This window comes from Thermobia domestica, chromosome 12 (genome assembly GCF_964235325.1).
Source record: "Thermobia domestica chromosome 12, izTheDome1.hap1.1, whole genome shotgun sequence".
Classification (NCBI taxonomy): Eukaryota; Metazoa; Arthropoda; class Insecta; order Zygentoma; family Lepismatidae; genus Thermobia; species Thermobia domestica.
Window position 1 is genome coordinate 186,855,252 of NC_137465.1, and position 25,817 is coordinate 186,881,068.

Here is a 25,817-nt window from a genome sequence, read left to right on the forward strand (position 1 = left end):
TTTATATGAACATCGGAAGTTCATCAAATTAACTATCTTTCTTTATCTTGGTTTGCTTTTAACTAGGAATATCCGCTTGAAAATGGAGATACAGTTAAGGCTTGGTCTGTTTATTGATGTAGCTAATGGACAAACACAAAATGGATGCTGCAGCATCAAAATACGAGTCAACGAACTACGTTTTTAAAACATAGAACACACAAAAGACATACAGTTGTTTGATTATGACAAGAAACAAGCACAAATTCTGATAAAAGCTTCGTTTTATCATGAGAAGAAATAGATTGTCAAATGATATCTGTATATAGAAATGACAAGAGGCTATCAAACTCCAGTACAATCGTTTGTGATTGCTCAATAAACTACATTTTTTTTTTTTAAGTCTTTGTGTGTTAGCTACCTTATCTACGGTTTTACAGATGTCCTGTTCTCATTCCAGTTAGTAAAAGTTCCGATACCTTTTAGCTGTTAGTTGTTTTCAACGTACGAAGTGTCAAAAAGAATTCGGTTGTGCTATGCTATGTTTTCCATTTGAGGCTCATCTTCATCATCATCATCATCATCGGCATCATCATAAGTATCATATTTCATTTTCGAATTCTGGTGAGATATCGTTTAATAATCGTCATATGTCATATAATTATAATAGTTCCTATAGTTTAGGGGCGGATCCAGGATCGACTTTGGGGGGGGGGCGGTGGGTTGTCATACTGCCACTTAGAGCTACTTTTACGAGCTTCAAACTCTGGGATGGGTTTTATTTATATATATAAAATAAAAAAGTTTTCTCTTCTGGAGGTGGGGGCGATTGCCCTTCTGGATCCGCCACTGCTATAGCTTTATAATATTTCTCAGTGGCCTAATTTAGTCGGTATATACGTAAGTATTATTAATGTTAATAGCTTTTAATGAGCTTGGTTTATCAAAAAAATCTTAATGTATTTACTTTGTTCTTCCGTGTGTCCGTTCGGGACATAAAAATCTTAGAACTTATAATAAATGCTTACGATGGCATAACACAAAATATTTTATATTAGGTGCTATACTAGCGTCAATTACCCGCTTCCCTGGGTTAAAATAAGGAAAATTAGTAATATGTTCCGTTAGTCAGTCACTTTTAACTATTTAACGGCATCGGAAGTGTCACTGTTCTTCTCAGCGACCCCGAAAACTATAGATTCGACACTAATATCGGTCATTTTTCATCATTTTTAAATATCTTTTCCTCCCTAAGATGCACCGTCAAAGTGGTATGATAAAAACTGTTCCAGGTCCGATATATATATCCAAGCCCTATTTAGATAAGTGCTATTCTGTACTTTAGCACAGGGTGGCAAAAGTTTGGAATTCTATTTAAAATTCACAATAAAGTAATATTTAAAAGTTACCCACAGAGTCCCGCGCAAGCGCGAACAAATATGTTAATGTGTTTAATTCGCTCTAATTATAGTAGTCATTAATTAGCTAGCTTATCTGATTGAAAAATGAAATCTTTTAGTTTTACGTCCCACGGTTATGCCGGTTAGGCTCAAGGAGACTGTGATTATGAGAAATGAATGAAATGGTGGAATGAAGAAAGTGGGAGGAAACGGGAGAACCCCGAGAAAACCCACGCACACGGTGTTTGTCCACCATAAAGTTCACTTGGCGGGGGCTGGGATCGAACCCGGGACCCCAAGCACCAGAGGTGAACGCTCTACCACTGAGCCACCGCGGCCCCCAAGCTTGTCTGATTATTTTTAAAAAGTCATCCTCTCCCACCCCATCCCAAGGGGCGAGGATGAGCTTGGACATCATGAAAACTGATACCGTTAAACTCAGCGACCTCGAAAACTGATTTCAAAATTATTATCTGTCGTTTTCGATTATCTGTCGTTTTAAAATCTTGCCCTCTCCCTGGGGAGTAAAATATGACCTTGAAGTTGAATTGTATTAAAATTGTCACTATTCATCTCAGCGATCCCAAAAGCTATGAATTCAACTATAATATTGGTCTTTTCCAGGTCAAAGGGAGCGGCAAATTATTTAGATCATAGGAGCGCACAATATATATATACTGACCTGTATATATATCTGTCCCTCTTCTCCCCCTCCCCAAGTTCTGCTGTCAAAGTGAAATGATAAAAGCAGTTCCAGGCCCGAACCTCATCTACGATGAAAATTTGATCGAGATCGGTCAGATGGTTCAAGAATTATTAAATTTTATTATTTTTTTAATATCTCTTATCCTCCACCTCCTCTAAGTTTTACCGTCAAAGTGAATAGATAAAAACACTCCCAGGTCCAAACCTAATGGATGTTGAAAATTTGATCCAGATAGGTCGGGTGGTTCAAGAAATCAACAATCACAAACATTTTATAATAAAGATTTATTTCATCGTTCAATTATTACATTGTTCATATCATTATTTTTAAGTCTAGTTTTAGCCCCATTAAATATACGACACGAGCGAATAACGGAACGCGGAGAGTTTGTGGAAAATTGTAATATCGTTTAATTATTAAAAATATCAAAGGGAGCGGCACGTGAAGTTAGCAGTATGTATTTTTGTGTTAGTACTTCAAATTTCATTCGAATAGTATGTAGGTAATGAAAATTTTATTGTTGTTGGGCCATACTTCATATCATGACTATATTTGTTCTTTGGCTAACTCAGAGTGATGCAATCTTCTCGAAGGATTGCGTTAAGAGTCTTCATCCCGGCGAAATTAAAGTACCGCTAATTTTACAGTAATTATGTGATATCTTCAAATAGATAAAAGATAATTGAAATATTGAACAAGAGCGCCCTAGACAATATTATTTTGCGTGAGGTACCGTTATCACAAGTCACCTAGTGGCTTTCCGTTTTCAGCTGTTTAGAAACGCGAAAATAAATGCCGATTTTCAAAATGACTCGAAATCGAAAGCAGATAAGTGAGTCGTGATAACCGTTTCTCATGTAATATTGTCTAGGGCGCTCTTGTTCCACATTTCGATTATCTTTTATCTATTTGAAGATATCACATAATTACTGTAAAATTAGCGGTATTTTAATTTCGCCGGGATAAAGACTCTTAAGTGTCTGTTAAGAGGATATTTTCCCGATATTTTTTCTCTTAACATGTTTATACGATTTTTTCAAAAACCAACATGCTTAAATTATGGTAATGGTTTAACGCTACATTGAAATAACAATTTTGTTGGTAAATCATCACTATCACTATTTCATTTTTTGCTTTAAATGTTTATTTTTTTTAAATTTATTTTTGCACTTTCCGTTTGAGATTATAATTTTTCATTTTTTTAAAAGTGATATTGAGTATCCACTCATACTTACACACATGGGCGGCAATTAGGGGGGCAAAGGGAGGCAGTTGCCCCCGCACTTTTTTGAAGTAACCCATTAATGTATATAGTTTCATTTAGAAATCCCAAGTTTTTGTATGTATTACTGGTTCATAGAAAAAATGGTGCAATATATTTGCCGTTTCGTGAGTACGTATTGATTGTCTTCCCGTGGAGTAAAGAAAACTACAGGAATTGCGTTTTAGTTATCACTGAAAATAACCCAAAGTTTACCTATTGGAGCACAACAATTTCAGCATACTTTCACTTCTTACAAGGGCTCGATATATTAGTCAGCCGCTTTGAAACTAATTGAGAGAACATTTCGAAAAAAAAAAAAAAAAAAAAAAAAAAAGTCTTTCATAAGTTATTCTTCAATTGCACAAAAATTGACAGTTCCTAAAATGTCTTTTCTTCTTTCTAAAATAAGGAAATCAAAAGCGAAATAAGAAACAACTTCTACCTTTCCAATTGTTTTGTAGTGTAATATACGAATGTAGTGGTGTGTTAGGGATGTACGAGTGTATATACAATTAAATTTAGTGAATTCAACATAATTCTAGGTTTTGGGATTATTTGTATAACTGGAGTATGGAGTGATTCTAAGTATTGTTGTGCTTCAAGAAAGTGAAAACGGCAATTAATGGCAACGAACATGTTTCGGGAAGTTGCAAAAGCAAATATTTCTTTAAATGTCGTAGCATATGCTTGTAGTATTTACTGTCTTTCATTTTCTGAGAGTAATAACATATATTTAATTGCATGTGTGGAATTAAAAATTAAGTTGTCCATTAATCCCTGTTTTTCAAAACAAGCATGATTAATATTGTCCTTTCTATTTATTTGTTTTGCAAATGTTATTCAATAATCTCATCACACAGTTTTCCAGACAATTTTAAGATGTTCATGAGCAAGGGATCAAATCTCTTCTTACACTTTCGTTGTTTAAGAGTACAAAGGGCTAATTGAAAATGTTGAGTGTATTTTTTTTCTTTCACAATATATTTAGTCTGAACAGCTACAGGTATAACGTAACAGAATAGATGTCAAGCTATGGTCAGTGTCCTTGGCTCCCTTCGCTCTCGGAGGGTGGCCTTTTTCTCCCCCTTTTTTTTTGTAGAAAGTGAACATGAACCGCCACGAAGAGCAGTGTGTGTGTGTGTTTTTTAGACAGTCGAAACGTGTGTGTGGATGTGTCTTGTGTCGAACTATTGTGGTGCAATAAAAACATTCATTGAAAACTTCACATACAGTACATACCTGTGTCCACTAGTGTATATTAAATATTTTGTTAATTAAATTAGCTATATTTTAATCAGGTTACGATTCATTTCTGCAAACAAACAACAAGTAGCGAGGCACAGGGAAGGTTTAGTAAATAATGGGAAATGCTTTCGTGCATGCATCTCGAACAGAAAAAGATAGTATCCTATTAGTTATACAACCTTTCGTCATACAAAATGTTAGAAACAACCAGGAAAACTAACATTTATATGCAAATATTCAGATCATGTCTTGCCCCCCCCCCACTTTTAACATCCAACAGCCGCCACTGCTTACTCATAATATTTTATAGTTTTTGGTTTCCTTTGCTCACGCTATGTGACACCACCAGTCCAAGTTGAAAAAAAAGGAAATTTTATTGTTTTGGTAAGGATTGAAAGATTAGAATGTTATAAACAGCTTCATTGATCACCATCAATTTTGACCAGAATGTAGAGGGCCAAACGTTAGGAATGGAGTTCGTTGCTGGAAATGATTCATCCAGTTGATCTCAAGACATGGACCTTGCTTGATAGACTAACCGCGATGCTGTTAAGGTTGCGGGTTAGTATAATGTTTAGGATGCAAAATACTAATCTGTCCCTTGAATACAATGCTAAAATGAAACCAACTGACTTTCTACTCAACAGACCTAAACACCTAAATATTTTCTATTTGTAAATATTCATTCATCTTATTAAAGTTCTTTTTTTTTATTTGAGTGAAAATTGGAGGGTGAAAGGAAATGCAAAAATTCAAACTTCAGTTTCCAGGTTGGATACACTGTAACAAACCAAACTCCATTACGTGGTGTACATGGTGGTGTAACATGGTGGTTTCGAGACGAGACAGCCTCAAATCTTGTCTCGTACGCATCCCTATTCAAAGTGAACTATTCTCCTCTCCATATAAATAAGAGGTGATCAACGTGTCGAACACGGTCTACTAGTGGACCGCAACTCGTTAGAGTTAACCCACGGCGGTCTGTGTCACACTGTCTGTATCGATCCTTGTTATGGATTTATGATTCCCCGTGGTTAGTCAGTGAAGAGATAAGTAGACCATCAGTGATCTCTAAAGAAAAGTAGCTCTCGCCACCCCTGACATAAATGAATGGGTTAAACAAACAAAAAATGGCGCAGTCAGCACCGTTATGGACCACTCAGAATCCCACTTGTCTCTTTAATACTTCGGTGAGAATTGAAGAAGAAAACGCTAACAATAAAACGAACAACCCTATTTGTTGGTCTATTGGCTAGCATGTTTATCTTGGTGCAGAAGAGTCTGGGTTCGATTACTGACGCCAGGGCATCGAACGCACTGTAGTGATTCAGATCCCTCTTTAAACTGTAAGGTCTTGTTCTATAGAGTCTCACTATAAATTAACTCAGGCATTGTTGCCAAATACATTGAATATATGTGTTTCTACTGGACGATCGAGCCACTCGGTAGCAGCTAAAATAAAATTGATTTCTTATTGTTAGTACAAAACATGTGAGTTTCGTTTCACATTTTGAAACAATAGAAGATTACCAAACTGCGAATTCAACACTAAAACCGGAAGTAGTAGGCTTATAACTTCCGCTTACAGTAGAGGAATAAGTCGTCAAATGCAAAACATCAATTTGAAAAATCTTATTTTACACTGGACTTTTTTCCTATGTGCACTTTAAGAACATTTCTGTATGTTAGTGCACGACTAGATTAACATTTCTATTGGTGCAGTTTAAGATACGGAAATTTTCTAATAGTAGAGAAAGGAATTGAGCTAGTGGAAAGAGCTTAATTTTAATTTGGCATTTTTTAAAATTTCTCGCAAATATTCATCCAATTACCGACTTAATTAATGGATTGATGTAAACCTATGTTATTTAAGTACTTTTTCTTCTTCCAACTGCCGATTCAATTAATGGATTGATGTATACCTATGTCATTTAAATGTTTTTTTCTTCTTCCAACTGCCGATTTAATTAATGGATTGATGTAAAACTATGTTATTTAAGTACTTTTTTCTTCTTCCAACTGGCGATTCAATTAATGGATTGATGTAAATATATGCCATTTAAGTTCTCTTTTCTTCTTCCAACTGCCGATTTAATTAATGGATTGATGTAAACCTATGTTATATAAGTACTTTTTCTTCTTCCAACTGCCGATTTAGTTAATGGATTGATGCAAACCTAGATCACTTAAGTAGTTTTTTCTTCTTCCAACTGCCGATTTAATTAATGGATTGATGTAAACCTATGTCACTTAAGTACTTGTTTCTTCTTCCAACTGCTGATTTAATTAATGGATGGATGTAAGCCTATGTCATTTAAGTACTTTTTTCTTCTTCCAACTACCGATTTAATTAATAGATTGATATAAACCTGTGTCATTTAAGTACTTTTTTCTTCTTCAAACTGCCGATTTAATTAATTTATTGATTCATGGTTATTCATATTCTTCTTTCTTGGGCAGCGGTGGCTCAGTGGTAGGGCCTTCATCTCTGGTGCGTGGAGTCCTTGGTTCGATACCAGCTCGCGCCAAGTGAGTTTTATGGTCAACAAACACCCTGTGCGTGGGTTTTCTCGGAGTTCTCTCGTTTTCTCCCACTTTATTAATTCATTTCTCATTATCACTGTCTTCTTTAGCCTGGCCGGCGTAAGTGTGGGACGTAAAACTTAAAGATGTCATTTCATTTTCTTCTTCTATCTTTTTTTAAACATTTCTTTTGGTTCTTCTATATTTGAGCACTTTTTAAAGTTCTTCTATTGCACTAGTGTGTATTTGTTCGTGTTTGGGTATGAATGTAAGCCCTCTTTAAATGGAGTAATTTTTCTCTGTTGAAGGTAGATTTAAGTAAATAAATAAATACATGCTTTAACTTATCTTCTTTGAACTGCCAATTCAGTTAACCTGCCGATTCATTGTACTTATTCCCTTTTATTTCCACTCTGACATAGGGCTTTCAGTGAATGCGTTTGATTCATACAATTCCTTGCTTCTTTCATTTGCAGTCATGCTGCTCCCTATTCTCTCTATTTCTTTGTGGATACTTCTTCTCTGTGTCTTTTTTCGGTCTATCTTTTCTCCTTTTATCCTGCAGGAAGCGAAAGGAAATTGACCAGAATTTGTAAAAGCACCATCCGAGCATTCGCCTGGTGAAACCGGGGAAAAGCCTGGTAGAGACCTGCACGGGCCGAATTTTTCGGCCCGAACCCAATCCAGCCCGGATGTACGTAGGCACGGGCCCGAAAAGTTTTGGAGATTCTCGGCCCGAGCCCGGCCCGGCCCGATAAGTTTTTTTAAAAATTCTTGGCCCAAGCCCGGCCCGGGCCCGATAAATTTTCGAAGTTTCATTTTGTAACATTTTTCACGGGCACACTTCTTCAACGTTTGCCTTTATTCTAATTATCGTTTAACGAATGTCAATAATTATGAAATAATTGCAATTAATCGGCCCCAGCCCGGCCCGACCTGAAGAGAAATCAGTGTCGGCCCGTCCAAGCCCGGCCTGGCCCAAAGAAATAATAGAATCGGCCCGCAGGCCGGGCCGGGCTTCGGGCCTCGGGCTAGGCCCGGCCCGTGCAAGTCTCTAAGCCCTGGAGAACCCTAGTCAAGATGGCTAACCACCGGATTCGAACACGTTACTTCACAATAACGAGGCAAGAAGTCTAAACTACTAGCTTTCTTGTTTACATAGATCATAAGATTAGTTACTAAAATAAGAAAAAAATATGTCGGGGGAAATATATTAGTTGATAATATACATCACAACGTTAAAAGGAACATAATGTTCACAAACTGCAAAAATCGAATTATTGCGTGATCTCTATACCTACTATAAACCGAAAAGAAGAATAAAAAGAAATGTTTATTTTTCTTGAAACTAGTTAACTGCTGACACTTATAAACAAGAAAATACCTCACCTGCGAGGAGGGAAAAGCTTATTTCTCCAAAGTTTATCCTCCAGTAGTAAATTTAGCTGTTGGACGTGGGCCAACTCATAAATGAACCAACGGGAATGGCTTTTGTCCGACAAGAGTACCGCAGTGCTAGTAGGCCGTCTCTCCTCTGTGGAAACATATTTCCAGTCGCCAAGGCGGATTTTATTTCACAACACAGACTCGCACACAGTAATTTTATGTCTCTGTGGTGTTAATGAAGCAAAGTTCTGGAGCTGGAAATATTAATTCTTTAGTACGAAGAAAGGAAGGAAGTTTTATCATTAAATTTATGTACTTAAAATTTAAAAAAAAAAAAGTTTTGAGTTTTGGTGCTTGGTAGCATACTGAGCTGAGCTAAGATGCATAATAATACGTAAGAAAATATGACCAACGTCTTGATGCTTCAGTCCACTATCGCTGTGTTGTCGAGCATATGGGACATCCTCAGCTGGATAATAAGTGGTTAGGGCTTTGGCTTCATTTTTATGGCGTTGTAGATCACAGTTCGCTACCTCGTTACTCAAATAGCTCTTCAATTGGCTCATAATTCTGGAACAACACAGAAAAGGTTGGCGTGAAATAAAATAAAATAATCTAGTTTGACATCCCATAATTACGATATGCACTGAGACTAAGGGATAGTAATAATAATAATAATAATGAAATAGTGGAATAAAGGAAGTGGGAGGAAATGGGGAAAACCCTGAGAAAATTCGCGCACACAATGTTTGTTCGCCACAAAGTCCACATGGCGCAAGTTGGGACCAAACCAGGGATCCTACGTACCACAGGTGAGCACTTTACCACTAAGCCACTTTGGCCCCTGAGAAGAGGTTGAGAACCAAGCCGGGACTACACCTACCATTCAACTGGGCGTAAAAATCATTATTATTATTATTATTATTATTATTATTATTATTATTATTATTATTATTATTATTATTATTATTATTATTATTATTATTATTATTATTATTATTATTGTTGTTGTTGTTGTTATATTAAAAAAAATACTGCTACCAGACAGCATTGTAGTGCTTACAGCATAGGGATAAGACATCAAATCTAGAACCATTCGTCTTAGGAGCTTAACGTTGTGGATACCTTTACTGTGTTTCTTCAATGAATACAGTGTGTAAATATCGGTCTTACTCTGTCAATCTCTATTATTTAAACCCTTCATTTGTTCTCCTAGCAAATCAATTAGTATAACAGTAGTGGTTATCTATGTTGTATAAGCATATTTATATTGTTACCATTCTATAGGGCTTCCGAACTCTGGACCCTCGAAAATCAGGTTACATGCTTAATATCATGCTAATTGCTTGTTTCAATGAATACTTCTATCTTCAAAATTATCGCTGGACAAAATTTATTTGTTTAAGGGTTATGCCCCGCGGATAGAGGATACGATAATGAAATAAATTATGGAATGAGGGAAGCGGGAGGAAACGGAAGAACCCCGAGAAAACCTACGCATATGCTATTTGTCCACCACAAAGTCCTCTTGACACAAGCTGGTATTAAACCAGGGCCCCACGGATCAGAGGCGAATGCTCTATCGTTGAGCGTAGGCAAGAGTTGGGAAGCGATTTAAGCAAGGAGATGCAGTCCTTGGTTTCAAGTGCTTCATGAGAATACATGATGGTCTCTAATTATTCACAGCTTAAAAATCCATATATAAAAAACCACAGAAGCTATCTCTTATATCATGAAATGAGGCAGTAAATTAATAACTGATAATCCGGAAGTCGTCAGACGATAGCGCAAAAGAATTAATTATCCTCAAAGACTTGATGATTTGGTAAAAAACCGGAGATCTATGCGAACACATTACACATGCCATAATATAAAACATGGATCTCTGTACAGCTTAACGAGGAATTCAAACAGCTTGAGCTTCCACCAGAAATCGAAGCCTGACTTTTCGCGCTGAATACGCGTATATTAAGCATATAGTCACGAGATAATTCTGTCATATATAAAAGATTTCGGAAACAAATATTAGTGTACTAATAATAGTTTGTAAGTATTAAATAGCACCCTTTCTAGAATTTCCATATTCATTTTAGCTGTCGAGTTACTTATAAACGTGTAATAATCTAATTAGGTTCTCCGATTGTACGTTCTTCATTGATTGTAGCAATATATTTAGTACAGCATACTGCATTTACTTAAGTTTAACTGTTTAATATTTACTATGACATACACTTGCATTTACTTAACGTTTAAGCTGTTAATATTTAGTATTCATGGCTTTCCAATCAACCAATTAGCAAACCCGCTTAGTTGTGAGTTAGACTCTCGTTGAAGGTATAAGAGGCTCGATTTCTGCTATACTAAATGATGGATCTTTCCTTCATGTAGCCATATTAATTCAAGTACTGGGGCCACCGCGCTACCTCAGTGGTAGAGCGCCCACTTTTGGCGAGTGGAGTTCCTGGTTTGATCTCAGCCTCCGCCAAGTGAACTTCGAGGTAAAAAAAAAAAAAAAAAAAAAAACTCCGAGCGCGTGGGTTTTCTCGGATTTCTCCCATTTCTTCCCACTTTCGCCTTTCTATCATTAACATCCATTCTCATCACCACCGTCTCCCTTAAACCTCGACACTTATAATGGGACATTAAACTCCAAATAAATAAATCAAGTACCTCACCAACTGCCTTCGCGTAGCAGGTCAATATCCAAAATTCTTATGTCTCCCATTGGTGTGTTTGTTTCTTGAAATTTAACATCCCTTTTCAGTACCGAGGCTATATCGGACGTACGTTTATAATTTAAGGTGGAATTCGAATAACCGGCATGCGTCGAGATCAGAGATGGAGTGGATTAACAGGACGTGACCCACTATGATCCATCACCCACCATGACCCACTCTGCTCAGTGCATTGTAGACATCATCTTCTGATCACTGGTGAATTTGTCTACGATTCACTTTGAAGGCTTCCATATTTCTTCCTTTTTCATTTGATTTATTTACTTACCTGAGATGAGTATATCTAAGTGAAAAAAGAACCTCAGGCACTTTTAAATATTAATATTGGTAATTGAAATAAAAGCAATAGGACTTACTACCTGAATAAAAGCAATAGGACTTATTACCTGGATTTCAAGACACAGTCGAGTTTAACTTTTTTTTTATTATTATTTTTTTACGTTGGCCTACTTTTCCTTGATTTGAGACTTTCAAATTTCATCCTGTGTTCCACTGAAAAGTATCTGTAATTCAAGAAAGAAATAATTATAGACCTATATGATAATTAAATTGAAATTAATCGTAATATGGTTCATGAAAAACACTTTACCATTTTAAATCGTAAAGGTCAAATCCAGCGGTATTGTAACAGAGCGGTGCTTCAGCGATTTACCATAGAAATTCAAACTCCGATTAGCGATAATTTCACAGTCTTGCTTTATTACAAGTGTAAACTCTTTAGTCAGTGGATAGGGAGGGAGGGAATCATGGGTCAGAATTGATGGCAAAGGGTTTTGGTGGGAAGTGGGTCATAGTGGGTCATTGGGTAATGGATAGAGTTTTCATTGACCCACGTCATTAAGATTTTTAATGCTTCTCCACCTGGAATCGAACCTGGGACCACATGTACCAGAGGAGCACTGATAGCCACTAGATAACGGAAAGGGCCTCTTCAGTGGTATTGAGCCCGGAAACATACACACACACTAAAGGGAGTTATTTGGCTGTACGGGAATACGAACGGATAATATGCCAAACCAAGACATAAGAAAAAATAGTTTTATAATTCAATATTGCTTTCATTGTCATTAAGAGTGCGACGGAACGACTCGGCTCTCAGAGTATTAAATTCTTCAGTGCCAATTCGGTGTACTGCTCATACTTTTTAGCAGTAATGAGAATGTCTGTAAGGGTAAAAAATTGGAGTAAAAAGTCGCGTCCGAATCGATATGAAATGCTTCGTTCTGCATCTTCTTTAAATAGTCCCGCAGCTTGGCTCAAACTCGCGACTTTGTTGAAAAATCAGTTTGCGTTATATACTTCTTTATATAAACCTGCAAATAAAGAGAAGCGGTTCTTTCAGTAGATGATAGTATTGATCACAAACTTAATAGTAATAATAATGGAAATTATGAAATGTGAACTTTCTACTTATTGCTAATTTTTGTATGTTGACTCGTATTTTATTATTTTTTTTCCAACGTCTTTGGAGCAAGGTCTTTCCGTGTATGGTAACCAAGATTCACTGCACCCCAGTGATGGCATAATGGTCGAAACTTTTGTTTGCGTCCTCAGGTCAAGGTCTCGCTTCTTAGACCCTGATTGACCGAGACAGATCCGGTGACCCAGACAAACTGGTGGAAGTACTTTCGGCAGTGGCGTATTTAGGGGGGTGGCTTCCGGACTTAAGCCCCCCCCGAAATCTTACTTAGTATAGTAAAGTAAATGAAATATCTTGCAGAATTTTCTCATTCCCAGGCAAAGCCCTCCCCGAAATTTAGCAAAGCCCCTACCGAAACAAAATCGTAAATACGCCACTGACTTTCGGCATCGTTTATTTCCAGAGAGTTCCAAAGAAACGTAGTATATATGAAACTCTACAGTGTTTATATCTTACGCTGGCCTGTACCAGTAAGATTAGTAAAATTTTAAATTTCATTTAAATTTAAATAAAAATTGATCAAAAATAAGGAAGAAAAGAAACCGTATTTGCATGAAAATAAACATGAAACAATTAACAGCTTGTGCTTTATCTTTGGCTAGCCTTCCTCGCTGGTCTGGTGATGAGCGTGTGCACCGTTGGTTCATGTGTTTCCGGGTTCGATTCTCGGTGAGAGAGCCTTAAAGTTTGAATGGGTTATGGTGATTCGGATTCTATTTTAAATTGTGGGTCCATGGCTCATATAGCCTCGATGCTGAAAACGAACGGCGAACATCATTTATTTTTATAAACCTAGGTTCATTTTGTTTAGAACAGGAAATATATGTTTTAGAACCTTGGACTTTCATTGGCACAGAAAGTACGTGTTTCATCTTTAGGTTGTAAATACTCGAATTATCATTATTATTTTTAAAATATTCTTAATATACACGGTGTACCAAAAAGAACTTTACAACTTTGGAAACTCATATTGATTTATTTACTTAGCTTACAGACATGGTTTTGGTGTCATTTTGTAGCTAAATACATTAAGTTATTTTTACCTTATACCTAAAGGAGGTTCAATGTGGCTTGCATTGGTGGCGCGGTACATATTACATCTGAAGTCGATTTCTTGCCATATCAGGTGCGACTTGTTCAGTTGCGACGTAGATCCTAGCTTTGAGCTCTGGTAGAGAAGCTGGTAAAGGTGGAACTAATACAATATCCTTGATGAACCTCCAAAAAAAGAAATCAAGAGGTGACAGGTCCAGTGAACGTGGGGATCATGCAATTGGCCCATCTCGGCCGATCTATTTACCTGGACCAGTAAAAGCAGCCATCTTTGCTCCAACTATCGCTAGCGCTTGAGGTGGCTTGTTTTTGAACTGGTGTACTACGTGAGTCAAAACTTGATGTATTTTACTACAAAATGACACCAAACAAATGTCTGTAAGAGAAATAAATAAATAAACTTGTAAAGTCCTTTTTGATACACCTTGTATATATAAATAGAAGGCATGGTGGCTCAGTGGTAGAACGTTTACCTGTGGCGAGTAGGGTCCCTGGTTCGATCTTCGGCTGAGCAAGTTTGTGGTGGACAACATCGTGTCCGTGGGGTTTTCTGAGTACTCTTGTTTCCTTCCATTTCTTCTAGAAATTATTTCATCATCACCCACTTGCTTTAATCATAGTCTCTCTTGGTCTAAAGAGCATAGCCGTGGGACGTTAAATTGGAAAACGCATTAAAAATACTTTAAATATATATAAATCCTTTAAAACGTCGTTCTCATAAATTAATGTTAACTTCTGTCAAGAGCGGAAAAGGTTTTAAATATTATTCAAAATGACCCCAACCTATGGCTGACAGTGAGAGAAGAAGAGACGTGTAACACATTCTTTTTTTTTTTTTAAAAAAAGAAACCTTTAACTTAACATCCATTTAGGCTATGAAGACTGATGATTAGTGAAAGTAAATTGTTATAAAATAATTGGTGGAATGATAATGTGTGAGGAAAGGGAAAATCCGAGAAAACACTCGATTACGATATTCATCACAAATTCACTTGGCCTGGGTTCAAAACAGAATTATAAAACATGAAGACTAAAACTCTAACCAAATCTATTATTGCATGAGATTTGGTAACTGTTTTCTTAAAGGCTTTTAAGGCCTAAATATATTCTTTTATGGATCCAGTATTTGGATCATTTAGCTCGACGTTTCCTATATTGGGAAGTGACTTCTACACACTCGGCCCATTTCTTGCTTGATTTTTCCACTCTAAACCAAATATTTCGATCTAATATCCTATCAACGATCCGATTGTATATATATTTAAGCTTTCTTGTGACTAAATTAGCCAGCCTTTGGTGTGGGAGATACGGATTCGATTTTTTTTTTTTTGGAAGAACCCCACGCAGATAGTTCATGTTCCGCTAGACTCGTACGCAGAAAACAACAAAAAAGAACTTTTCAATAAGAAAAGTTTTACGTACAAGTAATGGGGATAACTGTTAGAGTTCTGTGTGTCACTGAAGGAAGGCAAATAACAATAGATAAAATATACTTCTTTACAATGCGTTAAAAGTAAATAATATATTCTTCCTTCTTCCAGTTTAACGTCCCACAGTTATGCTCTTTAGGCTAAGGGAGACGACGATTAAAGCAAGTGAATGATAATGGAAGAAATTAAACGAAATGAAATTTTTGAGTTTTACGTCCCATGGTTATGTCGGTTAGGCTAAAGGAGACGGTGATGATGAGAAATGAATGAAATGGTGGAATGAAGAAAATGGGAGGAAACGGGAGAACCACGAGGAAACGTGCGTACACGGTGTTTGTCCATCACAAAGCTCACTTAGCGGGAGCAGGGTTTGAACCCGGGACCCCATGCACCAGAGGTGAACGCTTTACCACTTTTTTTCTTAAAAAGTTAACTGACTCACCGAACTTGTCTCAGTAACTTACTTGAACTACTTATTACTTAATTTTACTTGCTTTACTCGTTTATTTGACTTTTTTCCAATCACCTAGAACGACAGGGAGACGAACACAGAAACATCGAGGACAGTTAAAATCACAAAGGCTCTCCCACCGGGAATCGAACCCAGGACCCCGTACACCAAAGGCGCACGTGCTAGCCCACTAGACCAGCGGGGAGGGCCCACTGAGCCACTGCGGCCCATGATGAGAGAAGAATTGGTGGAATGTGAATGTGAGAGGAAAGGGAGTACCCGTGAAAACCTACGGACACTATGTTGTCCCTCGCAAACTTACTTGCCCGGGGGGTCGAACCAGGGATCCCACGCAACAGAAGTAAACGCTCTACTACTGAGCCACTGTACCCTCCAACAATATGTTCCAGTCGGAAAAAAATGGACCTGAAAAGATAACGGGACACCGTCCCCCGTGCCTATCTTTGCCCATTATAATTTTTAGGAAGCGGAAAAACGTCTTCTTGCCACGTTCCCCCTCACTTTTATCTGTGGTTCCAGTAGAGTAAAAAAAAAAATATAAGTTCTTACTGGCAACAAGCGACCGATTTTTTTTTAGCGCCATAAATTATCGTTTTTCCTTGAAAACTACACCCTCAGTGAGATCTGTTGGTATATGGCCCATCTTTTGATTAAAAAAAAAATAAAATAAAATACTTATAATATAGAATTAAATTATGATTCTTATGTGAGTTACGAATGAAAGTAGTACGAATATGTAGCCTACTTTTAGGATTACATTACATAGATTTCATGTATATTTTAAAGTTACAAAATAAGCGATAGTTGACCTATCTCAGGTTTAAAGTTGTTATAATGTTAACTGTTTGTCTAAAGTATGTGAATCTAGGAGTTCTTGACTAATTTTGATTTTTTTTTTTTTTTAAATTTCTTAATGATATTTCTTGTGATTATTGTATCATATTATGTTTGTTATAGTTTTCATCCATGAACACTACAATAAAACTTTTAACATAAGAAAACCAAACAAACGAGTAAACATATTTTGCAGAACGGAAAAGGCGGTCACATTGCGTCATTTGCATTCGAGTACTTGGGTACAAACTTAATTATTAGGTCACGCTCTTGGCGAGATGCTCGTAGAATTGCTGATTCTTTCAGATCATGGAAATAGAACACCTTGTATGAAATGTTCAATAATATTTTATTTCAATATCCAATTTCATGAACATTTTGGAAATGCAAAACTCAGTTTATGCATAAAGCAAAATACATCTGGACGTCTTTCACCGGGTTATAGTATAGGAGTTATTTAGGGGGCGGATAGTGATAGTCAATTTTGTTTCCCGAGAGTCGTAGCGCCGTGACGTCACGGTCGTTGTTATGCACTCGTGAGTGCCGCCATTGCTCCGCTGTAATTTCAATGAAATGTTAGAAATCTAATTTCATCTATTTGTCTGTGCTGCCAATATTGTCAGTGATCTGTAAATATAAACACGAATAAAACAAAGAACGTGTATACGTGTTGTCGGTATTTGATATGGCCGGTAAGTACTGGTTCGCGGGCATATCATAACATTATTTGCGACCTAATTGCATCCCCCCTTATATCCAAGCTCTAGTAATTGTGTGAGTAAATATACTTCTGTAGCTTTGTTGTGTGGGTTTGTGTTAAATTGTAACTTGAGAGCAGTATTTAGTTTAAAGTGGGAGTGTTTTTGATGTCTGTACTTGACAGATATCTGTTATTTTCCAGGTAATGGAGAGATACAGTGGTGCTTTTCTCAAGTGAAAGGGACGCTTGACGACGACGTGACTGAAGGTTAGTATCTGACGTTTAATATTTTGACTTAATACCAAACTTGTAAATGGACATACAAGTAGTTTTAGTAGTTAACTTTGTAAAGTACAGATGCAGGGTTAAGAATATTGCGCCAAATACCATCAGTATAGCTTGAGAAACAAGTGTCGATTGTTTTCAGCAGTTTAAACTGGAGTGGTGGTTACGGATTTTAAACCCGTAAAGAAAGCGAGAGAGAGGTTTATGCGTGCTGTTGTTTCGTGTTAGATTATGACGTGAACCGAGATGGAGGCGCAGAGGAAAATGTTTCGTTAGTAGATTTATACGCGGTTTTGTAGTAGACTTTTAATCGACACGCTAGCTGTGTTGCTAAGTAAACAAATGGCAACTAGTTCGGTCTCTGGTAACAATGCGGCTTTTGTGCTTCGCGGTAATTTGTGCAGGTGTCAGTGTTTGCTAATAAACTAATTATTTATTCTACATAGCACTATAATTGAATTCTGCACGTTATTTTGCATAAATTTCTATTACAGTACCGTTACCCAAGAAGGTTTTCCGCACATTATTTTGCATAAATTTCTATTACAGTACCGGTTCTCAAGAAGGTTTTCCACGATGAATATGCGCCATTCTTTTATTTGTAATATATTTACAGGCAGTTTTCATGCTCTGTTCATTCGTAGAACTCTATTTCTGTGAATATAAATTTTCTACGTTATTCCATCGATGCGAAAATTTATTAGTACCCTTAATGTATTTGGTTACCTGCGAGTTTGTTCTTTTACCGAATTGACAGTAGAGATTGAAAATAGCGTAGCTTAAAATTTTGTGGTTAAAATTATTCACAATACAAGAATGTGTAAAGAACTAAGTAAGCGAGTGACACTGCAACTATAGTAATGAGATAGTTAAGTAACAAATGCGTAAGCGTGGCTCCCAAATAAATCTTCTTAAGGATACGTTAGGTTATATACTAGTCTCCAATATCTGGTATTTACTTATCTATTGAATTTTATGGCTAAGTGGCTTAAAATAGCGTCCGCCCGTGCACGTGCGGCGCCCTATGTCTGTTACTCGCATACCTTCTCTCGTTAACGCGTGTCAGGTTGTTGCGGTCCTCTGTGGGCTACGAATTAAATCTTTTTGTTCAAGCATGCGTAGCAAAATTGCATTCCGATAACTTCAAGCATTGTAAGATTATTTTTGCCAATGGAACTACTATTTTGTATACGCCTTTACGTGTTGGGCTTTTCTGCACGGAATTAAACTATTCTATAATTTAACCCAAATATAATCTACTGTTTTTATACATCTCATGTGGAGGTAATCCTAATGGCAGGAATAAAAGAAAAGTGGGAATGCTACCTATTTCCGTATATTCTAAGTGTAAAATATAAGGGGTGTATAAGAACAGTGTTAAATTCTTATTATATTTCAATTCACCATGGCTGGTAAGGCGTCTGTTAAGTCGGAATTGGTGTGCAAAGAAAAAGTTTAAAGATGGCGCCTAGTAGAGAAGTCACGTCCTTAAGAGCTCCTAAGAAGAATCGAATGATTTGTGATTATAAGTGTACAAAGTGTGGTAAAACAGTGAGAAATGGAATTCTGTGTGATTTATGTGATAAGTGGAATCATTTTAAATGTGTTAAAATAAAGGAAAATAACCTTCCAGATGAAAACACAGAATGGTGGTGTCCCAGTTGTGTCAGCAATGATGTTAATAGGGTGAAAGATCAAGACTATGAAGATGAAACAAATGACTGCAAACATTGCGATAGGAAATCCCTGCTGGAGATTATAACACTTTTACAACAGGACCTGCAAAAATTACAAGTTGAAAACGACAAACTTAAAGAACAAAGTAGTGCAAGGCCTATTGATAATTATACACAGAATGGATATACGGACGCAAATAATGAGCATAGAAGGTGGGAGACTGCCTCTAAAAAGAACACACGCAAAACCCAGCAGAATAATTACATTTCTCCTTTCCCGACTCAAAATAGGTTTAAGTTCAGTATTGGAGGAGGTTTTTAGTATTTGTTTGCCATACTTGTCAGTAATAAAGGCTTTTCCTTATCTAATTGGAGTGTTAAAAGATACTAATTTATTAAGACAGTTCCGTATGTGTACAGTCTGCAGCAAAAAAACTTGCAACACGAGCATGTAAATTTATTGTGAAACGACGAAGTCTTTTGCTCCAAAATAAGTGTGCTGGGGAGGACGCCGAGGTTTCTCCTGCGTGATTCGTGCCACTTAAACGTTATGCTGATTCACTGGGCTGTTAGGCATAGTTTGACAATAAACTTACCGTACATGCTCATGTTGCAGGGTTTTGTGCCGCAGACTACCATTATATGAAACTACTTTCAAGAGTACTTTGGTTTCTGAAAACTCACGGTGATTGTGAGATAAGCGGGTGGTATTTTATTCTGGTGCTAATTTCACTTATTATTATTAAGGGTAGAAATAATTTCCTAAGACAGTTAACCAATGAATAACATAAGGGCATGGATCTAAAAACCAGTAGTAACTGAAAAGTCCTTTCCTAATCTAGCCTGACGATTGTGAGTCATTGAAACAAAAGTTGTTCGAACATGACTGAAGAATTATTACCTTTTACGGGAAGATGTGGATGAAGTTGAACCGTCAGTCTCAGCTGATCCTATGGCTAATGCGCAAGGTTTGCCTAAGTGGGCCCAGCCCTCCCCCCCCCCCCAAAAAAAAATAAAAATCCTGAGCTTCAGGTAGTTATAGAACAAATTAATTTATGGATTATGATTATGGCATATTTGAAGTAAAATACGCAATTTTATATTTTAGAAAATACTTTCCGTGAATAAATGCTCGCCGACTTAACGATGCCGAGGGACGTTATCCCTCTTACGTTTGACGGGTTTAACGTCATAGATGCCGGTACTACCAGTAAGTATGTAAATACATTAGTAAAACTATTAATATTCTTTCTTATCTTGGTTGGTAACACAAGTATTGTTCAGTAAAGTTTGGCCTTCCAACAACAACAGTTCAGTGGTTCGTTGCCACTCTTCAACTAAGCATTCTGTAGAGTCAACACCAGCAATAGTGTAAAAATTCTTGTCAAATTTAAGAAGCTTAATGCTCCGAGTTTCGAAGATTACGTAACGCTTACTATTTGAAGTGCTTAATTCAAACTTCCGTACTAGTGGAAATTTCGATGGACAGTAAAGAAAGCTGCATTTTCGGAAAACCCCGCGTGAAAGAAGTGTTCGGGAAATTCCCCAATTGAACGGTCAAATTATCGGAAGTGGATATTTCAACAATAAAACTATTTATTTTACATTGGAAGATATTTAATTTCATGTAAGACATTTTTTAACATATACTGTGTAAAGTGTGAATTATATCTTTTTAATTGTTTTAAATTAATTTTCGGGAAAGAATCGTCTTACAAGTGCTCGGGAAATTCCCATAATTGAACACACAGAGTGTCGGAAGTGAACCTCAACAATATAACCATTTATTTTATAAAACACGAATTATATATTTGTTTTAAATTAATGTATTGGTATTCATATTTGGCGAACGTCACTGAGGCTCCTGGGATGACACGATCTACATTTCTTCGTTTGTCTGCCTGTATCGCACATTACAGGGTATAACTTTCGGTTTTTCAAAATAGAGGTTATCCACGCTACAGGGTGCAATTTTCGGATTTTAAGCTAAAATTTTGAGGATAGAAGCAAGAGACATTTTAAAATTTGCTGTATAGATTTTCTCACCGATCCAATGTAAAATTTCAAAATAGCGGCCATGTTTTTCAAAACCACATTGAATAGAAAATTGTTGCAAGTTGTGATAGTGACAATCTTGAAATATAAATCACATTTTAACACTTTTACCCCAAAGACATTGCAATATTTCGGGAAAAAAAACTAAAATATCCACGTGTTTTTTTTTTTTTTTTTTTTTTTTTTTTAAACCCTGAGTAACAAGTGCGCCTTTGGTGCATATAGTGCTCGTGTTCCATACTCAATGAGAGAACATTAAAAATTTGTACATGCTAGGGTGGTTTGGACTCCATCTTAAACTCTGTCTCATAGGTTCGGTACAGAAAAGGGACGCCGAACTTAACAAAATAACCATTAACCTTCCATCAATATGAGTGATAGTCTTCGAGACTAATTTTTCTTTCTGGCTTTCTTAAAACATGATAGAGACAAAAGTAGTTCAGCACCTTACGTGTTACTCAAGGTTCTAAAGCTTACGGTACTGTTATTTACATTGTTAGAGAGTTATGCAAATCAGAGATAACTTGATTAACATAAACATTCTGTTCATTTATATACGAATCCCGGATGATTTTTGTTACATGTAGATTCAGTGCAGCTTGTACAAGAATAGGAGGAGACTCTCCGGCTCGTTATTACTGCGCCATCAGATTCGGACAAGCGACGCGTTTTGATTCAATTTTGTTTTCAGACTTCATAGACTACAAAAACAACTGTGCTTGGACAACCCATCTTTGAAATGGAGTGAGTATAAGGATAGATAAATCCCAGACGCTAGGCCGCCATGGCGATTGGAAATAGTCTGGCGCGGAGTTATTTTGGCGTTACTATTGAGTTAAAAGCATGTGAAGCGAGGGGTGGAATACTAGAATCGGAACACGTTACTACAAATCTTTGATATTAGTAACTATAATCTAATTTCAACATATGTAGGGCTACATATTAAAATGGAATTTTATTATTGGGGCGCCCGGTTTTCTTAAGAAAATTTTTCTTCGAGCCTGCTTATCTTAGTATTTAACGTAACGTCACTGTAAACTATCTTTAAAGCTTGCAGGACTTAGGTGTTGGACATAATACTAAGGATTTCTTTGTACATAGATTTTTTTCCTGGTACACTGAAATTTGAAAGACAGTGCTTTAAAATACAGCGTTCATCTGAGCGTTAGAGGCAAAGTAAGAAACTGAATATTCACTTACGCGAGCACGTGTTTCACACCAGCCAGACTGCTTTATGGAGAGAAGACAAAATGTACAAATTTATAGGAAGATACTTCAGGATTAACACAGAGAAAGTAATGTGAAGTTACAAGCACTAATATTAAAAATAAATAAATAATATTTAACGTAATCAGGTAATTTTAACATGGATCACCTTACCATTGACTGCCTTTTATTTACGAAAACTACACACGTGCTGTAGAAACAGCAATGAAGTCGGATGTTAATTTCATAATATGAGTAGTTGCCAGTTCGCTACACTTTGAAGCGAATGTATGCAAATATATATAAGGGTGGGTTGATCGTGTAACATTTTGGTGGGGGTAACGAAACATGGTGAAACTGGTGCTCCGTGGCGTGCTGATAGTGGGAAATAAAAGCATTTTGCATGTAAGTAGTGTCTAGGGGGATCATTTTGAACAGATGGATTTTACGTCAATTACAGCCAAATATGGAGTATACATTGTATATGCATTCTGAACTGCTACATGCAGTAGTATAGTGGTACAGATTGCAAACAATGCCAGATTGGAGCTCTATCCAGTCACAAACTGAAATGCGTTAAAAGGAATTCATTCCGGAGTCATTTGCAGATGACAACCTTAGCTTGCTTTTGTTGTTTTCAATTCTACCACCGTGTAGAATGAAGAGTACAAGATTAGACTTTGTCTATACAGAAGGTATTTCTGTTCGAGAATGTTTGGTTTGTAGTATTGCACCATGTCGAGAATAATGACCAAAGACCCTAGTACAAACAGCAGATACATCTTTGACATTGCGTTCAACATCGATCGAATGAAACGGATACTTTGGTAGAATAATTTTTGTGCTTGATGAGAGAACAACTGATCCAGCGACACATGAAGGATCTATTACTAAACTGCTGTTATTTGATCCTCAAACCAAGCCCATTGCTTGTTTCAACCTATTTCAGGCTCTGTAATTGATGCTCCTAAGCCATTAACGAAAGATCAGCTGTATTTACTAAGGATACATGTCTTAATTCAGCAAGGGTCGCAAAATTCAGATCCTAGTGTTCTGCAATACTTGAAAACTGCACAGTCAGGTGCCTTAAGCCATGCATATGGCTAACTAAAGCTAACCGACTACTTCGATTGTACATTTCAGACGAATCTTCTTCAGAGGAAGTGAAACGTTTAGTACGATTCGTACTAAACTTGGTATAATGCCCCATGAACTTACATGATGGCATTACAGATATAAAATTTGTGTTATTGATGTCTAAATGTGTTATGTGTTATTACATTATTATAATTTATTTAATCTCATTCGTAATTATTAAATGAATCATTCAGTTTAGTGGCAAATAAGCACTTAAAATTCTGCGCCTGAAAAGCTTGAAGAAGAAGAAGAGCAAAATTTTTGATTGTGAAAAAAATGTTTGTTAATGAAAATAAGTGTGATTCTTACTAAATGTGGAAATTTAACATTAAATATAACAAGAAACAAATATCTGTAATTAAAGTGTAATCCAGGTAAAAGACTAGAAATAACATTTTATTACTCATTGAAAGTTGTAATTTAGTTGAAGATCAATTGATGTTGAAAATAATGTGGTATTGAATAGTTAATTTCGTCCTCTAGAACCAAATTCGATACAACCTGCCGCGTGATATCCAAACTTAAGCAAATTCAATATGATTAAATTAATTAAAAACTTTATACATGAAAGTATGTTTATGAGAATTGTTTGCTTCCTACATGCTTAAGCTGTTTGTTCGTATCTGTTTATGCACTTTCATGGTTCTGCACTTACTCTTAAGAGCTCTTTCAAAATTATGTCCAAACATGAAGAAAATGAAAGCCACATTTTTGGAGTTACGCTTCTCTGGTTCTCATGCGACGAATTCTCCCCGTCCTTTTAAATAACTCCTATTTCTGCCATTCTGAAAAACCTGTTGCTGATGAACAGGAAAGCTAAGAACATTTTCATGGCGACACATTCTTCAAGCAAGGAAGAAGACTCCGAGCAGTGTTCAAGTCCGCTTGATAGAAAGCAGCTAAAAGTCAATCTCAATGCTACTACCTACATGGAACTAGACTGGAGAGTACTCCTATCTTCCCTCCACCTGTACTTGATGACATAAGCGATGATATTCTGGTGCGTAATCAACAAATTATTCTACCAAAGTATCAGTATCATTCGGTCGATGTTGAACGCAATGTCAAAGATGTATCCGCTGTTTGTACTAGGGTCTTGATGCAGTACTACAAACCGAACATTCTAGAACAGAAAGACCTTCTTACAGACGAAGCCTTATTTTGTATGAGAGTTTATGCTGCCAGTTGCTTTAGCATGTAAGAATTTGAGAATATTTACTCTTCACTCTACACTGTTGTGGTAATTGAAAACAACAAAAGCAAGCTAACGTAATCTACAAACGAATCTGGAATGAATTACTTTTAACAGATTTTAGTTTGTAACTGAATAGAGCTTCGATCTGACATTGTCTACAATCTGTACCACTAAACTACTGCAGGTAGCAGTTCAGAATGCGTATACAATATGAACTCCATGTCTGGCTGTAATTGACATAAAATCCGTTTGTTCAAAGTAAAATTGGCACCCCTAGATAGTACTTAAATGCAAAATGCTTTTATTTCCCACTGTCCAGAGGCCACGGAGCACCAGTTTCACTATGTTTCGATACCACATCAAAATGTTACCCAAATTCAATCCACCCTTTTATATATATAATGGATTACCGTTGTCTGTTTTAGCCTTATTTTTGCCGATAGACTTTATATACACTGCATATAAAAGCAGGTTCTACAGATATACGTACGTCCCTTCACCGGATAATGAATTTTGCCTGTAAATTTTCGTGGTACATAAAGTAATTTAATCTTTTCTCGTCCTTTTTCTGCTGTGAACACGTAAAAGCCGATCCTAAATAATAGGACAGTGATGGAAATAATCATTGTATTTTTATCAGATTTTTTTTTTTTTTTTTTTTTTTCATTTCAGTTAAATAGAAATGTTGTCAATTTTGGAGAGCTACTCTAGTATTTCTTGGTATTTGCACTACACATTGGCTTATACTGCATATCTAACATTTTTCACACATGAAGTATACGTATTTCACAGTTACTAGATGCCTTGTATGTTCTTTTGGTGCAGTTTGATGGGGGGAAAAGCGGGATTAGAACTTCAGCTTAAATCACATTGAAGCTCACCAAGAGAAACGAGATCTTACTCTAGAAAAGGAGCTATGTTTGGATCGATAGATTACTGGTTAGGTATATAAATTCTTAAGGAAGGATGAATATACATTTTGTATACCGAAATTTTCCGTAAGCCTTAGTTGTAAATCTTCTAATATTTTTATCCTCATGCATGTCAGACAATACGGTTGAGCTAGTTCTTTTTCAGTCTGTACAATGGGGATGTCTATTAAAATATTCAAATAAA

General features: G+C 36.5%; 1 protein-coding gene across 6 annotated transcripts in view; it reads left to right on the top strand.

The window, feature by feature from the left end:
* Positions 1-25,817, top strand: part of tws (protein phosphatase 2 regulatory subunit tws) — a 107,257-nt gene that overhangs the window by 17,844 nt on the left and 63,596 nt on the right. Inside the window, exons 1-2 of one of the 6 annotated variants that reach the window (XM_081734485.1) lie at positions 501-603; positions 17,349-17,414. In XM_081734485.1, the coding sequence (XP_081590611.1) occupies positions 516-603; positions 17,349-17,414 (154 nt within the window). In that variant the 5' untranslated portion in view covers positions 501-515. Of the gene's footprint in view, positions 1-500; positions 604-16,952; positions 17,140-17,348; positions 17,415-17,663; positions 17,704-17,759; positions 17,839-25,817 lie in introns of those variants that run through there. The other 5 variants (XM_081734487.1, XM_081734486.1, XM_081734490.1 and 2 more) reach the window with 5 other exon arrangements.